General features: G+C 49.3%; 1 protein-coding gene across 10 annotated transcripts in view; it reads right to left on the bottom strand.

Moving 5' to 3' along the window:
• Positions 1–18,846, bottom strand: part of ccdc142 (coiled-coil domain containing 142) — a 221,509-nt gene that overhangs the window by 160,447 nt on the left and 42,216 nt on the right. For 9 of the 10 annotated variants that reach the window (XM_085975438.1, XM_085975437.1, XM_085975439.1 and 6 more), the window contains one exon: positions 4,570–4,699. The exons of the other annotated variant lie outside the window; for it this stretch is intronic. In XM_085975438.1, the coding sequence (XP_085831564.1) occupies positions 4,570–4,699 (130 nt within the window). The remainder of the gene's footprint in view (positions 1–4,569; positions 4,700–18,846) is intronic. 10 annotated transcript variants of the gene reach the window in all.

Here is an 18,846-nt window from a genome sequence, read left to right as displayed (position 1 = left end):
GGCCATCTTAGACTGGGTATTATGTAATGAGAAAGGATTGATTAGCAATCTTGTTGTGCGAGGCCCCTTGGGGAGGAGCGATCATAATATGATAGAATTCTTCATTAAGATGGAGAGTGAAGTAGTTGACTCAGAGACTAGGGTCCTGAATTTAAATAAAGGAAACTATGATGGTATGAGGCGCGAGTTGGCTAGGATGGATTGGGGAACGTTACTTAAAGGATTGACGGTGGATAGGCAATGGCAAACATTTAAAGATCGCATGGATGAACTACAGAATTTGTTCATCCCTGTCTGGCATAAAAATAAAACAAAAAAGGTGGCTCAACCAAGGGAAATTAGGGATAGCATAAGATCCAAGGAGAGGACATATAAATTGGCCAGAAAAAGCAGCAAACCTGAGGATTGGGAGCAGTTTAGGATTCAGCAAAGGAGGACAAAGGGATTAATTAAGAGGGGGAAAATAAAGTATGAGAGTAAGTTTGCAGGGAACATAAAAACTGACTGTAAAAGCTTCTATAGATATGTGAAGAGAAAAAGATTGGTGAAGTCAAGCATAGGTCCCTTGCAGTCAGAATCAGGGGAATTTATAATGGGGAACAAAGAAATGGCAGACCAATTAAATACATAATTAGGTTCTGTCTTCACAAAGGAGGACACAAATAACCTCCCAGAGATGTCAGGGAACATAGGGTCTAATGAGAGGGAGGAACTGAATGAAATCAGTATTTGTAGGGAAATGGGTGTTAGGGAAATTGACAGGATTGAAGGCCGATAAATCCCCAGGGCCTGATAATCTACACCTTAGGGTGCTTAAGGAAGTGGCCCTAGAAATAGTAGATGCATTGCTGGTCATCTTCCAAAATTCTATAGACTCTGGAACAGTTCCCATGGATTGGAGGGTAGCTAATGTAACCCCACTATTTAAAAAAGGTGGTAGAGAGAAAACAGGGAATTATAAGCCTGACATTGGTAGTGGGGAAAATGCTAGAGTCCATTATAAAAGATGTAATAGCAGAGCACTTGGAAAACAGTAACAGGATCGGACAAAGTCAACATGGATTTACAAAAGGTAAATCATGCTTGACTAATCTACTAGAATTTTTTGAGGATGTAACTGGTAGAATAGATAAGGGAGAACCAGTGGATGTGGTGTATTTGGACTTTCAGAAGACTTTTGATAAGGTCCCGCATAAGAGATTAGCGTGCAAAGTTAAAGCACATGAGATTGGGGGTAAGGTACTGACTTGGATAGAGAACTGGTTGGCAGACAGGAAGCAAAGAGTTGGAATAAACAGGTCTTTTTCCGAGTGGCAGGCAGTGACTAGTGGGGTACCGCAGCGATCGGTGCTAGGACCCCAGCTATTCACAATATATGTTAATGATCTAGATGAGGGAACTAGATGTAATATCTCCAAGTTTGCAGATGACACAAAGCTGGGTGGGCGTGTGTGCTGTGAGGAGGATGCCGAGAAACTCCAGGATGATTTGGGCAGGTTGGGTGATTGGGTAGATGCATGGCAGATGCAGTATATGTGGATAAATGAGAGGTTATCCACTTTGGTGGCAAAAACAGGAAGGCAGATTATTATCTGAATGGCAATAGATTGGGAGAAGGGGAAGTGCAACGAGACCTGGGTGTCCTTGTGCACCAGTTGCTGAAGGTAAGCATGCAGGTGCAGCAGGCAGTTAAGAAGACAAATGGTATGTTGGCCTTTATAGCAAGAGGATTCAAGTACAGGAACAAGGGTGTCTTGCTGCAGCTGTACAGGGCCTTGGTGAGATCACACCTTGAGTATTGTGTGCAGTTTTGGTCGCCTTATCTGAGGAAGGATGTTCTTGCCATGGAGGGAGTGCAGTGAAGATTCACCAGACTGATACCTGGGATGGCAGGAATGACGTATGAAGAGAGATTGGGTCGAGTAGGCTTATATTTGCTAGAGTTTAGAAGAAGGAGGGGGGAACTCATTGAAACGTATAAAATTCTAACAGGACTAGACAGACTAGATGCAGGAAGGATGTTTTCGATGGCGAGGGAGTCCAGAACCAGGGGTCACAGTCTAAGGATAAGGGGTAAGCCATTTGGGACTAAGATGAGGAGGAATTTCTTCACCCAGAGAGTGGTGAACCTGTGGAATTCTCTACCACAGAAGGCAGTTGAGGCCAATTCATTATTCAAGAAGGAGTTAGATATATTTCTTAAGGCTAAAAGGATCAAGGGATATGGGGAGAAAGCAGGGACAGGGTACTGAATTTGGATGATCAGCCATGATCTCATTAAATGGCGGAGCAGGCTCGAGAGCCGAATGGCCTACTCCTGCTCCTATCTTCTATGTTTCTATGTTTTGGGCACCGACCCGCAGGAAAGATAAATTGGGCTTGGAGTGGGTACAATGCAGATTCACCAGAATGATACCAGGGCTTAAGGCTTAAAGGGTTAAATTATGAAGACAGGTTGCATAAACTTAGTTTGTATTCCCTTGAGTTTAGATGGTTGAGGGATGATCTAATCGAGGTCTTTAAAATGATAAAGCATCTCTCAATAGGAAAGATAGAGAGAGGGACTGTTTCATCTGGCGGGAGAGTCCAGAATATAAGAATTAGGAGTAGGAGTAGGTCGCACAGCCCCTAGAGCCTGCTCCACCTTTCAATATCATGGCTGACCGTCAACTTCAACTCCACCTTCCCGCCCGATCCCCCATAGCCAAAAAATCTACTTATCTCAGCCTTGAATATATTGAATGACTCAGCATCCACAGCCCTTTCGGCTGCAGAATTCCAAAGATTCACAACCCTGAGTGAAGAGATTCATCCTCATCTCAGTCTTAAATGGCCAACCCCTTATCCTGAGGCTATGCCCCTTAGTTCTAGACTCTCCAGCCAGGGGAAACAACCTCTCAGCATCTACCCTGTCAATCCCCCTCAGAACCTTATATGTTTCAATGAGATCACCTCTCATTCTTCTAAACTCCAGAGAGTATAGGCCAATCTACTCAATCTCTCCCATGTCTGCCCATTTCGCCAGTCTGTCTATGTCCTCCTGAAGTCTGTTACTATCGTCCTCGCTATTTACTACATTTCCGAGTTTTGTGTCATCTGCAAAATTTGAAATTATGCCCTGTATACCCAAGTCCAGGAAAAACCATAAAAAGCTGCATTTGTACAATTCAAACTGTAAGCAGACATAATGATTGAAGAATTCTGACTTCTACCTCACAGAAGTTTTAGTTATGGAAAACAGAAATAATCAAAAATCTAGTGGTATTTAATAATTTACAGCTTTTGATATCTGAAATTAATTTGTGCTATTTGGAATTACCCTTTAATTATAATATCACATGATGAAGTACTGTAAATGGACCTTTATTTTGAAACTAATTGGGACTGCATCTGACTTGCGAGTGCTTGATGTTGATACTGGTTATAAAAAGTGCTAAAATATGGATATTTGTAACTTTTCTTTTTATTCATTCACGGGATGTAGGTGTCGCTGGCAAGGCCAGCATTTATTGCCCATCCCTAATTGCCCTCGAGACCACCACCTTGAAAACAACCGAGTAGCTCGCTAGGCCATTTCAGAGGGCAGTTAAGAGTCAACCACATTGCTGTGGGTCTGGAGTCACATATAGGCCAGACCAGGTAAGGACGGCAGATTTCCTTCCCCGAAGGACATTAGTGAACCAGATGGGTTTTTATGACAATCCAGTATTTCATAGTACAATTACTGATGCTAGCTTTTTTTTTTTTAATTCCAGATTTATTTAATTAACTGAATTCAAATTCCCCAGCTGCCGAGGCGGAACTCATGTCTCCGGATCATTAGTCCAGGCCTCTGGATTTCTAGTCCAGTAACATAACCACTATGCTACCGTATCCCTAACTTGTATAATATAAAGTAGTATTATGCAGAATCACTGTCCGGTCATACATAGGATTCTAATATCAGAGAATTTTGCATGTAAAAATTGCCATCAGATGAGGGATCATTTTAAAAAGTGGAATTTAAGAGGTCAGAGATGTAAAATACATTTTTAAACTATTTGCAATCACTGAGGGCCTGTATTTAAGAAGATTTTAAGCAAAGGGCACATTGTTTCTTTTTCTGTTGCGCTAATAAAGTTAGAACCAGCTGTATGTTATGACTTTTTTGACTAATCAACATCAAGCACTCGCAAGTCAGATACAGGACTGGTTTGTTTCAAAATGGAGTTCCCTCACCTACCAGCCCCGCCCCCCCCCCACCCACCCCATGCCTCTACAACATTGTGACATTTCCGTTTCTGACAAAAATCATCTTTGTGGCCTCACTAAGTGAGACAATTTAGTAGAGAGGTGTGGGGATTTTTTGTGCGCTGAAATTGCACTCAATAGAAATTGGGTTCAGATTCAGCCCATTATATCAACTGCGCAATAGCACACTGTGAAGGATAGTAACAAAAATTTAGCATTACTAGATTTTTCCCATTCCTTTTTTAAAGTTTGTGATACATTAAGTTGATTTACTTCAAAAAAAGGTATTCATATTTCTCTATCCCACTTTTGCAAATATTTTTCACTCAAATAATTTACCTGATCCATTTAAATGATCAAGTTTTTCTTTTTGCATAGATTCTGGTGATATAGATTCCTTTGGTGGTATGGATGCCAGAGGGTTAAATGAGGTCTGTGATCTCTTGTTGTCCTCTATGACTGCAGCATTCTGGAATAAATAGGTTAAGTAGTTAATTTAAAATATAAGGTTCTGTTTTCAGAAAAAGTACTGATACAGGAAGGGGAAAGAAGAGTACTGTATGTCAAAAATATTTTCCTCTTGCAAAAGCCATTTATCCCCTTCAGATTCCTTCAATCTTTTTGACTGCAAGGCTTTTGCACCAGGTTGAAGCCAAGTGGGCAGACTGATAGCAACAAATACATTTGAGAGCCCCGAGGTATAGCAAGTTTAACCAGTGAGGCACTAAGCCATATAGAATTGAGAAGTCCCAGGTTCAACTCCCCAGTCTTTTCCAAGTTAGTTGATCTTAACTGGTGCGGCAATAGGAGTGTCAGAATTGGCTTCCAGATTCCTGGATTAGGGAGGGAAAAATCACCCAGGGTTCCAATTCCTAGAAGTGTGCCAAGAATGGATGTTGGGTGAATCAGAGTACAGCACAGCTATTCAGCCCATCGAGTCTGCGCCGGCTCTTTTGAAGAGCAATCCAGTTAGTCCTACTCCCCGGCTCTTTCTCCATATCCCTGCAACTTTTTTCTTCTTCAAATATTTATCCAATTGCCTTTTAAAAGCTACTATTAAATCTGTTTCTACCACCCTATCAGGCAGTGCATCGCAAAGCCTAACCACTCGTTGCGTAGAAAGGTTTTTCCTCATGTCACCTCTGCTTCTTTTACCAATGACCTTAAATCTGTGCCCTCTGGTTATCGACCCCTCAGCCATTGGAAACAGTTTCCCTTTATTTACTGTATCTAAACCCTTTATGATTTTAAACACCTCGATCAAATCTCTTCTTAGCCTTCTCTGCTCTAATGATGTACACTTCTCTATACTCAAATCTACTTTCAAAGACAGAACTGGGCTCAGCAAAACACATGCAAGGTATAACAGAGCTTGCACATTGCTGCTTTTGAAGGATCCTGGAAATGAAAGAGGAGATTGTAAAAAAAAAAAATCATAGAATCATAGAAAGTTACAGCACGGAAGGAGGCCATTTTGGCTCATCGTGTCCGCGCCGGCCAACAAAGAGCTATCCAGCCTAATCCCACTTTCCAGCTCTTGGTCCGTAGCCCTGCAGGTTAGAGCATCCCACGTGCACATCCAAGTACTTTTTAAATGTGGTTAGGGTTCCTGCCTCTACCACCCTTTCAGGCAGTGAGTTCCAGACCCCCACAACCCTCTGGGTGAAGAAATTTCCCCTCAAATCCCCTCTAAACCTTCCCCCAATTACTTTAAATCTGTGCCCCCTGGTTTATGACCCTTCTGCTAAGGGAAATAGGTCCTTTCTATCCACTTTATCTATGCCCCTCATAATTTTATACACCTCAATAAGGTCTCCCCTCAGCCTCCTCTGTTCCAAGGAAAACAGACCCAGCCTATCCAGTCTTTCCTCATTGATAAGATTCTCTACTCAGGGCAACATCCTTGTAAATCTCCTCTGCACCCTCTCCAGTGTAATCACATCCTTCCTGTAATGTGGTGACCAGAACTGCACGCAGTACTCTAGCTGAGGCCTAACTACTCATAGAGTCATAGAGTCACAGAGTAATACAGCACGGATAGAGGCCCTTCGGCCCATCGTGTCCGCGCCGGCCATCAAGCCCTGTCTAATCTAATCCCATATTCCAGCATTTGGTCCGTAGCCTTGTATGCTATGGCATTTCAAGTGCTCATCCAAATGCTTCTTAAATGTTGTGAGGGTTTCTGCCTCCACAACCCTTTCAGGCAGTGAGTTCCAGACTCTAACCACCCTCTGGGTGAAAAAGTTCTTTCTCAAATCCCCTCTAAACCTCCCGCCCTTTACCTTGAATCTGTGCCCCCTAGTTATTGACCCCTCTACTAAGGGAAAAAGCTCCTCAGCATCCATCCTATCTATGCCCCTCATAATTTTGTACACCTCAATCATGTCGCCCCTCAGCCTCCTCTGCTCCAAGGAAAACAAACCCAATCTGCCCAGTCTCTCTTCATAGCTGAAGCGCTCCAGCCCTGGTAACATCCTGGTGAACCTCCTCTGCACCCTCTCTAACGCGATCCCATCCTTCCTGTAGTGTGGCGACCAGAACTGCACACAGTATTCCAGCTGTGGCCTAACCAGTGTTTTATACAGCTCCATCATAACCTCCTTGCTCTTATATTCAATGCCTCGGCTAATGAAGGCAAGTATCCCATATGCCTTTTTTACCACCTTATCCACCTGTTCCGCCGCCTTCAGGGATCTGTGTACTTGCACACCCAGATCCCTCTGACCCTCCGTCTTGCCTAGGGTCTTTCCATTCATTGTGTATTCCCTTGCCTTGTTAGTCCCCCCAAAGTGCATCACCTCGCACTTTTCTGGGTTAAATTCCATTTGTCACTGTTCCGCCCATCTGACCAACCCATCTATATCGTCCTGCAGACTGAGGCTACCCTCCTCGCTATTTACCACCCTACCAATTTTTGTATCATCCGCGAACTTACTGATCATACCTTTTACATTCATATCCAAGTCATTAATGTAGACCACAAACAGCAAGGGACCCAGCACCGATCCCTGTGGTACTCCACTGGCCACAGGCTTCCAGTCACAAAAACAACCTTCGACCATCACCCTCTGCCTTCTGCCACTAAGCCAGTTTTGTATCCAATGTGCCAAGGCACCCTGGATTCCATGGGCTCTTACCTTCTTGACCAGTCTCCTGTGCGGGACTTTAATCGAAGGCCTTACTGAAATCCATGTATACCACATCCACTGCGTTACCCTCATCCACACACCTAGTCACCCCCTCAAAAAATTCAATCAAATTAGTCAGACATGATCTTCCCTTGACAAAGCCATGTTGACTATCCCTGATTAATCCTTGCCTCTCCAAGTGGAGACAAATTTTGTCCCTCAGAATTTTTCCCAATAATTTTCCTACCACTGATGTTAGGCTCACTGGCCTGTAGTTCCCCGGTTTTTCCCTACTGCCCTTCTTGAATAATGGTACTACATTAGCGGTTCTCCAGTCCTCTGGCACATCCCCTGTGGCCAGAGAGGTCCTGAATATATGTGTTAGAGCCCCCGCAATCTCTTCCTTTGCCTCACACAGCAGCCTGGGATACATTTCATCCGGGCCTGGGGATTTATCCATTTTTAGGCCAGCTAAAACCGCCAATACCTCCTCCCTCTCGATGTTAATATGTTCGAGCATATCACAGTCCCCCCGCCCTATTTCTATGTCTACATCGTCCTTCTCCATAGTGAAAACAGATGCAAAAAATTCATTTAGAACCCCTCCTACATCTTCCGGCTCCACACACAGATTGCCACTTTTGTCCCTAATGGGCCCTATTTTTTCCCTAGTTATCCTCTTACCCTTAATATACTTATAAAACATCTTAGGATTTTCCTTTATTTTGCTCGCCAGTGTTATTTCATGGCCCCTCCTTGATCTCCTAATTTCTTTTTTTAAGTATCCCCCTGCACTTTTTGTACTCTAGGGCTTCCTCCGTCTTTAGCCTTTTGTATCTACCAAAAGCCCTCCTTTTTTTCCTAATCCATTCTCGTATATCCCCTGACATCCAAGGTTCCCTATGGTTTTTGGAACCACTCTTGACCTATACTGTTTTATATAGTTGAAGCATAACCACCCCCCCCCCCCCCCCCGCTCTTGTATTCTATGCCACGGCTAATAAAGGCAAGCATTCCGTATGCCTTCTTAACCACCTTATCTACTTGGCCTGCTACCTTCAGGGATCTGTGGACATACACTCCAAGGTCCCTCTGTTCCTCTACACTACTAGGTCCCTCTGTTCCTCTACACTACTCAGTGTCCTACCATTTAATATGTATTCCCTTGCCTTGTTAGCCCTCCCCAAATGCATTACCTCACACTTCTCTGGATTGAATTCCATTTACCACTGTTCTGCCCACCTGACCAATTTATTGATATCTTCCTGCAGTCTACAGCTTCCTTCTTCAGTATGAACCACAGCCGATTTTAGTATCATCTGCAAACTTCTTAATCTTACCCCCTATATTCAAGTCTAGATCATTGAAATATACCACAAAAAGCAAGGGACCTGGTACTGAGCCCTGTGGGACCCCACTGGAAACGGCCTTCCAGTCACAAAAACACCCATCAACCATTACCCTCTGCTTCCTGTCTCCGAGCCAGTTTTGAATCCAACTTGACAGTTTGCCCTGGATCCCATGGGCTTTTAACTTCGTGACCAGTCTGCCATGTGGAACCTTTTTAAAGGCCTTGCCAAAGTCCATATACACTACATCAAACGCACTACCCTCATCTACCCTCCTTGTTACCTCCTCAAAAAATTCAATCAAGTTCGTCAGACACGACCTTCCCTTAACAAATCTGTGTTGACTATCCTTGATTAATCTGTGTCTTTCTAAAGGAAGATTCATCCTGTCCTTCAGAATTCTTTCCAATAATTTTCCCACCACCGAGGTTCGGCTGACTGGCCTTTAATTACTCGGTCTATCCTTTTCTCCCTTTTTAAACAAGGGTTACATTAGAAACATAGAAGATAGGAGCAGGAGTAGGCCATTCGGCCCCTTGAGCCTGTTCTGCCATTTAATGAGATCATGGCTGATCATCCAAATTCAGTACCCTGTCCCTGCATCTCCCCATATCCCTTGATCCCTTTAGCCTTAAGAAGTATATCTAACTCCTTCTTGAATATAGGTAATGAATTGGCCTCAACTGCTTTCTGTGGTAGAGAATTCGACAAGTTCACCACTCTGAGTGAAGAAATTCCTCCTCATCTCTGTCCTAAATGGCTTACCCCTTACCCTTAGACTGTGACCCCTGGTTCTGCACTCCCCCGCCATCGGGTACATCCTTCCTGCATCTAGTCTGTCTAGTCCTGTTAGAATTTTATAAGTTTCAATGAGATCCCCTCTCATTCTTCTAAACTCTAGCGAATATAAGCCTAATCGACCCAATCTCTCCTCATACGTCATTCCTGCCATCCCAGGTATCAGTCTGGTGAATCTTCTTCGCTGCACACTCTCCATGGCAAGAACATCCTTCCGCAGATAAGGTGACCAAAACTGCACACAATATTCAAGGTGTGGTCTCACCAAGGCCCTGTACAACTGCAGCAAGACATCCTTGCTCCTGTACTCGAATCCTCTTGCTATGAAGGCCAACATACCATTTGCCTTCTTAAGCGCCTGCTGCACCTGCATGCTTACCTTCAGCGACTGGTGCACAAGTGTAAGATTCGAAATTTTCAGCAATAATCACGCAAGAAAACAGGATAAAATAAGACAGTTTATTGACCAAAGTAAGCTTGCACAGAAAAACCTTTGATAAAAGGGCATACAAAATGGCCGCCGGGCCTCGTGATCAGTTTCTGGACCATTTGATTTCTGTTACTGCAAGCCAGACAGGCTTGTGGATTGAAAACAGTAAGCCCGCGAAAGCCAGTATCGGGAAACCGAAACTCTGGGAAACAGCATACATATTCAATGGATTCTAAGTACAGGACGGTTTCAGGCAAACAGGATGGGGCCATCAAGATATGGGCGGACAATGCATGAACACTTATACCCATTTAATGTACAAAGGAGAAACCGTTTAACAGCCATCAAGGGAAATCTCCAGACCGATCAATATGCGAACCAAGTCACGGTGACAATGTAAAAGACATTAAAAGACATTATCGGCCAGGAAGGCCAGTTAAGTTATCACCGGCTCCCGTTACAAGACAAAGCGCCCCTGCAGAGATTTCTGCCCGCCAAAATATTACAAAGACTGGACTATGATCTGGCGGGAGATAAGGCTGGCCCAAAAGGGTATAAATATGGATTTTGAAAAGTCCATCAGGCTGGCCTGCCCTGCCCTCTCTTCCACCTCGGTAGCTTCGGAATCGATAAAGACGCTTCAGACGGACAACTTCGGGAAAAAGACAACGGAATGCGCTAAATGATGAACAAAGGGCTCATTGGCTCCGGTGCCTGGTAGCAGGTTGCTTGCCAATAGTGAGGGAGCAGGCCAAAGCATGGTTTGACCCCACTAACGCCCGCTCCACGGAGGAACTAGTACTTGATCAGCTCACGATCAGTTACAGGAACAACAAGGGTAGGAAAACGCCTGTTTTAAAAGGAAAGGTACATAAGGCAAGGCCCGCAGCTTCTGCTAAAAAGGAATGGCATCAGGAGGGGAATCGCCCTCCCCAAGCCAAAAGCAGTTGTTACGGGTGTGGGAAGGAGGGTCATTGGCGCAAGGACTGTAGAAATCCATGGAAGGATAATAGAGAGAGAATATTCGCCGCAGCCCAAGCCCAGACCGTTGCCCCAGCACCAGTCCAAGCCCAAGCCCAGACCGCTGCCCCAGCACCAGCCCAGAACCCAACCGTAGCCCCTGCCCCAACAACAGGAGGTGGTGCGGTTGTGGATCCCGCTACGATTGAGTCAATCTTGGAGACTATGCGGTCTCTGATGACCTCGCAGGGGAAGGTAGCGGTCGCCAACAGCCCTATCGCTCCCGAGACCCCAACCGAAGCACCTAAATGACTGACGCCTGCGCAGCCCGTCTACTTGTGTCCGCTCCGCTATGACGCCTGGAGAAGACCTGTGGTGGAAGTGGAGGTGGAAAGGGAAAAGGGTAGTTACCTGTTGGATACGGGAGCTTCGTGTACCGTGATCCACACAGCTAGACCTTGTGCCTCACCTCTGTCCACCCAGGCTCCATTCTTAGTAGCGGGTTTCACAGGCAGAGAACAGGCTGGCGCGTACTCCATCCCGCTCTCCATTCATTTGGGAGCACTCCACACCACATGGACGTGTATCCTATTGAAGTGGAGTGAGGGGGGTGGAAAAGGCATCCTCGGGGCTGATTTCTTGGTGGAACACGGGATCCTCGTGGACCTGAGAAATCACTGTCTCTGGGGAGCCGAGAGCGGTTTAGGTAAGGTAGTCGTAATCCCAGGGAGGGAAGAAAAGGGGGCCCTGTGCACCATGAAGCTGTCAGGAGGTTACGATCTCGAGCTCATGGTAGCGAACGTCCCAACGGACTTGCAGGCGTGTGTGTCGGAAAATCTGACCGCGTTTGCCACCCACAAGCACGACTGTGGGAGAGTCACTGGGTTTGAAGTCAGCATAGACGGGGACCCCATGATCCGACCCCAAAAGCAGTATAATTTCCCCAAGGAGGCAGAACCCGACATGGAGACCGCAATATCTTCATTGGTGCAGCAGGGCGTATTGAGACCAATAGCCACTCACGTGAACTCCCCCTTATGGCCGGTAAAGAAGCCGGACAATTCGCGGAGAGCCACGGTGGACTACAGAGTCCTCAATAGTAACATCCCAGCCTGCGCGCCCACGGTAGCAGCAGTTGCAGACCTAATAGGGAGTATTCCAGCATCGGCGACCACGTTCACGGTGCTGGACATCTCGAACGGTTTCTGGTCCATTCCGCTGCGGCGGGAGGATCAGTACAAGTTTGCCTTTACTTTCAAAGGGCAACAGTACACTTGGAACTGCTTGCCACAGGGTTTTCACAACAGCCCCAGCATTTTCCATCAATGCATGGCGGGGAGTTTAAAAGAGTTTAGCCAGCCCAACCAGATAGTACAGTATGTGGACGACCTACTCCTGTTCACGGACACAAGGGAGGAGCACGGCCCACTATTAGCCGAATTATTGGAACTGTTGGAAAGGAAGGGTTTCAAAGTAAACCCAAAGAAAGCACAGATCGGCTAGCAGGAAGTCAAATTCCTGGGTCTGGCCATCCGCGCTGGAGAAAGAGCCATAGATAAGGCCAGAAGGGAATCAGTACAAGATCTGCCGATCCCCAACACAGTAACGGGTGTAAGGTCCTTTTTGGGATTGACCGGGTACTGCAGAGATTTCATCGAGGACTATGCTGCCACAGCAGCCCCGCTACTCCGACTCTTACACAAGGGAGTCGAGTGGTCTTGGGATGAGGGGTGCCAGGCAGCATTCGAGAAGTTGAAAAGAGATCTGCAGACCGCGCCAGCCCTAGGGGCCATAGATGGGGGAGAGGAGTTCTTCCTGGAGGTAGCCGCTAGTGGGGACAGCCTGAGCGTCGTGGCAAGCTGAGACCGGTAGTTTATTCCTCCAGGGTGCTCACGGATGTAGAGAGGAGTTTCTCCAATTGCGAACGGCATCTCCTGGCCACGCATTGGGCTGTGAACAGATCAGTGATCTTCACAGGAACCTCTCCCATCACGCTCCTCACCCATCACACCCCCACAAAGATGCTTCTGGATGGAAGGATTAAGGATGGGACCGTAAGCAGCGCTCGGATTGCGCGCTGGACCCTCCTCCTTTCCCAGATGGATCTCAAAGTTAAAGGCCTCTGCGAGCCAAAGCTCGCAGCCAACATGGTATATCCCGGAACAGCCCATCGGTGTTCCGTAGAAGGGGTATGGGAGGTCAACATAGGTTTACGGGCCGGGATACACCCCACAGGCCGCGAAATCTACGTAGACGGTTCTAGCACTGTATCTGCTGGCGAACGACTCACAGGGTGTGGAGTTTATGACCCTGCGGCAAACATTGCCCTGGCAATTAAGCTCCCCAGCACTATGAGCGCACAGCAGGCTGAACTGTCCGCGGTGGCGTACGTGGTTACCCACCCCGAGATTTTCCCAACCCCATACACGATTTGCTCAGACAGCATGTTCACATGCAATTCGTGTACGGAGTACCTCGCCATCTGGTCCCGCCGCGGATACACCTCCGCGGACGGGCGGCCTTTAACAGTTAAGCCCTTGCTGGAAAAGATCCTGGCAGCTGTGGGAGAGGAAGGGGAGGTGTTCATCCATAAGGTGAAGGCTCATTCCACCACAGAACCCCGCAGTCAGGGCAACCAGCAGGCGGATGCGCTAGCCAGGGAGGGTGCCCGCAACGGCATTCTCTGGGACCCCTATGGACCCGGACCCGGACCCGTGGCGGCGATCCAAGGCAGGGAGGGAATTCCAGGGAACACAGGGGTGACACCGCCCCCAGACCTAAAGACCGTCCAAACCCTGGATCCCGCCCTAAAAACAGTCCTAAAAGCCATCACAGAAGGCAAGCAGGTAGAGGGTCCGTACAGTACGGCAGCCCTCTCAGTCAAAGAAGGGATGCTGTTCCGAGAGGAGCAGTGGGTTGTGCCGCAACAGCACCGGAGGGAATTCCTGCAACTGGCCCACGAGGGTCCAGGGGCGGGTGTGGTAAACCACTGTTTGTATTCCTGTTTGTCCTGTTTGTATTCCACTGTGTACATGCCTGGACATGCCTCGGCTGACTCCTCCCACAGGTCCTAGTATAAAGGTGACTGCTCCCCAGCCCTTTGTATCCTGGGCCTGTCGACCACTCGAGGCAGACCTCCATTCTGTTGTTAATAAAAGCCTTTAGTTACTCTTCTAACTCTCGGTCTTTTATGAGTAATTGATAGCGCATCAATTTTATTAACAACATTTTTATAATGGAGAAGATCCTCACACCAGCATGCCTGGACTTAGATCATCGGGAGGCGGACTCATCCACCAAGTTTACTCACTGGCTTAAGTGTTTCGAAAAATTCCTGACCGCCTCCGAAGCAATCAAATCGGACGAGGACAAACTGGATGTCCTGACCTCCAAAGTGAACCACCGAGTGTACTCGGTCATCCAAGACGCGACCTCGTACGCGGACGCTATCAAGCTCCTCAAGGACCAGTACACGCGCCCAGTGAACGAAGTGTACGCCAGGCACCTTCTGGGGGGTCGTAAACAACAACCTGGGGAATCGACCGTGGAATACCTTCAGGCACTGTCTGTGCTTGGCCGGGCCTGTGGTTGTAAGGATGTAAAGGCCGCCGTGTACACAGAGGAACTTATCCGGGACGCTTTTGTAGCGGGCCACAGATCCAATTACACCCGACAGCGACTGTTGGAGCAGAGTAACCTCGACCTCAACAAGGCCTCTGAACTCGCACTATCGTTGGATGCAGCCTACCAGGGCATGGATGCCTACTCCTCTGCACCGTGGACGCCGCGGGGAATGACAGCCTGGGACACGGTAGGACCGCCTCATAGCGCCGTGCCACCCCAGCCACACCCCAACAACGGCCCAACTACCGCAGCAGTGTCCCAAGGCCAGACAGCAGTGCCCCAAGGCCAGAAATGCTACTTCTGTGGCCAGGCAAAACACCCCAGAGCGCGCTGCCCGGCGAAAAACGCGATCTGCTCGGGCTGCGGGAAGAAGGGACACTACGCTAGCGTCTGCAGGGCCAAAGCCACCCCGAACCCCAGCAGCGCCGCGTGTGGGCCATGCGGGCCGCCATCTTGGACCTCCCCGGCCATGTGCGAATCACCGGTACAGCAGCCATTTTGGACGCCTCCAGCCACATGGGGATCATGGACGCCGCCATCTTGGACGACAGCCGGGACGCAGCAGGCCCCCGACACCGCCTCATCTGATACCCGCAGCGACACACCGACCCCTACGCTGGCATCCGTTACACTGGACCAAGCGAGACCGCACCAACTGGCCAGTTCCACAATGGACATTAAGGTAAATGGTCACGATACAATCTGCCTTTTTGACTCTGGGAGCACGGAGAGCTTCATCCACCCCGACACGGTGCGGCGTTGCTCTCTCCCAGTCCTGCCTGCACAACAGCGGATTTCTATGGCCTCCGAGTCCCAGTCGGCGGACATCGGCGGCTACTGCGTGGTGACACTCGTAGTAGACGGGACCGTGTACGATCATTTTAAACTTCTGGTCCTGCCTGACCTCTGCGCTGCCGTCCTGCTGGGGTTAGATTTTCAGTGCCACCTTAAAAGTGTTACGATGGCGTACGGTGGACCCCTACCCCCACTCACAGTCCGCAGCCAGCAGCTTCCAAATTGCCCGCCGCGCACCAGGTGCAACCTCTCCACACTCAGAGTCACCCCCCCACCACTGTTTGCTAACCTCACCCCCGACTGTAAGCCCATCGCCACAAAGAGCAGGCGATACAGTGCCGGGGACAGGGTTTTCATTAAAACCGAAGTGGAGCGGCTCCTGAAAGAAGGGATTATTGAGGGCAGCACCAGCCCCTGGCGAGCCCAGGTTGTGGTCGTTAAGACCGGCGAGAAGCAGCACCTGGTCATCGACTACAGCCAGACAATAAATCGCTACACCCTGCTGGACGCCTACCCACTCCCCCCCGTATAGCTGATATGGTCAACCAGATCGCGCAGTACCGCGTCTTCTCGACCATTGACCTGAAATCAGCGTACCACCAGCTCCCCATCCGCCCTGAGGACCGCCAGTACACTGCCTTTGAGGCAAACGGCCGCCTCTATCACTTCCTTAGGGTTCCCTTTGGCGTCACCAACGGGGTCTCCGTCTTCCAAAGGGAGATGGACCGGATGGTAGATCAAAATGCGTTGCAGGCCACTTTCCCATATCTGGACAATGTGACCATCTGCGGCCGTGACTTGCAGGACCATGATGCAAACCTCGAAAAATTCCTCCGCACCGCCCAACTCCTAAACCTGACATATAACAAGGAGAAGTGCATATTCCGCACAAACCGCCTCGCCATCCTTGGCTGTGTTGTGGAACACGGAGTCATCGGCCCCGACCCCGACCGGATGCGTCCCCTTATGGAACTTCCACTGCCCCACTGCCTCAAGGCCCTGAAGAGGTGCCTAGGGTTTTTCTCCTATTACGCCCAGTGGGTCCCCTACTATGCGGACAAGGCCCGTCCGCTGATCAAGTCCACCTCTTTTCCCTTGACGGCAGAGGCCCGCTTAGCCTTCCACCGTATCAAGGAGGACATTGCCAAAGCCACCATGCACGCAGTGGACGAATCCATCCCCTTCCAGGTGGAAAGCGACGCGTCCGACTTTGCCCTGGCCGCTACCCTCAATCAGGCGGGGAGACCCGTGGCCTTCTTTTCACGAACCCTCCAAGGCCCGGAGACCAGACACTCCGCTGTTGAGAAGGAGGCCCAGGCGATTGTGGAGGCTGTGCGTCATTGGAGGCACTACCTGGCCGGAAAACGATTTACCCTGCTCACTGACCAGCGTTCAGTTGCTTTTATGTTTAACAACAAGCAGAGGGGCAAAATCAAAAATGACAAGATCTTGAGGTGGAGAATCGAACCTACAACTACGAGATCTTGTACCGGCCCGGGAAGCTAAATGAACCCCCGGATGCACTATCGCGTGGCACCTGCGCCAGCGCGCAGATCGATAGACTACGGGTCCTCCACAATGACCTCTGCCACCCGGGGGTCACCAGGTTCTTCCACCTCATCAAGGCCCGCAACCTGCCTTACTCTATTGAGGAGGTCAGGACCATGACCAGGAACTGCCAAGTCTGCGCTGAGTGCAAACCGCACTTTTATAGACCAGACAGGGCCCACCTGATAAAAGCCACTCGCCCCTTCAAGCGCCTGAGCGTTGATTTTAAAGGGCCTCTCCCCTCCTCCGACCGCAATGTGTACTTCCTCAATATTATTGATGAGTACTCCCGTTTCCCGTTCGCCTTCCCCTGCCCGGACATGACCAGTGCCACGGTCATTAAATGTCTGAACAACCTCTTCACCCTGTTCGGCTTCCCCAGCTATATCCATAGCGACCGGGGCTCATCGTTTATGAGCGACGAACTCCGTCAGTACCTGCTAACTAGGGGTATTGCCACAAGCAGGACCACCAGTTACAACCCCCGGGGGAACGGACAGGTGGAAAGAGAAAATGCGACAGTTTGGAAGGCCGTCCTGCTAGCCTTAAAGTCTAGGGGCCTTCCAACCTCCCGCTGGCAGGATGTGCTCCCCGATGCGCTCCACTCTATTCGGTCACTGCTCTGCACTGCCACTAACGCCACCCCTCATGAGAAAATGTTTGTCTTCCCAAGGAAGTCCACATCGGGGACATCGCTACCGCCATGGCTGACGTCCCCAGGGCCGGTCCTACTGAGAAGACACGTGAGGACCCATAAAACGGACCCCCTGGTCGAGAGGGTCGACCTCCTCCACGCCAACCCCCAGTATGCTTACATCGCATACCCGGACGGGCGGGAGGACACAGTCTCCATAAGAGACCTTGCACCCTCGGAGACCGCAGTAACCCACTACCCACAACCACCCCCCCCCCCACGATCCGATATCCAGCCCCAGCAGACGGCAGGCCTGGGCCCCGCGACCCGCTCGACATCTACGAGGACGACACGCCTGTGCCACAGCCTACGCTGGACTCGACGCTGGAAGCTTCACTACCCCTGCCGTCGCCACGCCGATCACAGCGGCAGACAAGACCTCCGGAGAGACTCCAATACACTAACTTTTAATACACTTCACCCCGCCGGACTCAATTTTAAACAAGGGGTGAATGTGGTAAACCACTGTTTGTATTCCACTGTGTACATGCCTCGGCTGACTCCTCCCACAGGTCCCAGTATAAAGGTGACTGCTCCCCAGCCCTTTGTATCCTGGGCCTGTCGACCACTCGAGGCAGACCTCCATTCTGTTGTTAATAAAAGCCTTTAGTTACTCTTCTAACTCTCGGTCTTTTATGAGTAATTGATAGCGCATCAGCGGGACACCCCGGGCCTGAGGTTACCTGGCAGCGGGTAGAGCAGGCGGGATGGTGGCCGGGACTTCGGGACGGTGTCCGCGAATTCTGCACAAGCTGTCTTGTGTGCGCTGCAAACAACCCAGACCCCCACAAAAGGAAGGTGCCCATGGGGCACATCAGGAGGGTAGAGGGACCATGGCAGTCGATTCAGGTCGACTACATAGGGCCCCTGCCCGCCGCCCAGGGAGGATATAAGTACTGCCTTGTCCTGGTAGATGTGTTCACCAAATGGGTAGAAGCTTTCCCGTGCAGAACAGCTACGGCACTGGGCACTGCTAAGATCTTGATTCGGGAAGTGTTCTCACGGTGGGGACTCCCCCGTTTTGTAGAGTCCGACCAGGGGAGTCAGTTCACCGGTCAAGTAATGCAGAACGCCCTCATGCTCTTGGGCATTGAGGGGAAGTGGCACGTAGCATACAATCCCCAGTCATCCGGGATTGTTGAACGCATGAATCGGACCCTCAAGGAAAAGCTGAGGAAAGAGACAATGGGCTCGCCCCAGAAATGGGTGGAGGTCCTGCCTTTAGTCCTCATGGGGATCCGAGCCAGCCAGTCCAAAAGTACGGGGTATTCCCCGCACGAATTAATGACT

This window comes from Somniosus microcephalus, chromosome 2, assembly GCF_052327205.1.
Source record: "Somniosus microcephalus isolate GS21.2 chromosome 2, FLI_Smic_1.0, whole genome shotgun sequence".
NCBI lineage: Eukaryota > Metazoa > Chordata > Chondrichthyes > Squaliformes > Somniosidae > Somniosus > Somniosus microcephalus.
Note: the sequence above shows the minus strand (reverse complement) of the source record. Positions and strands in the feature narration are given on the sequence as shown.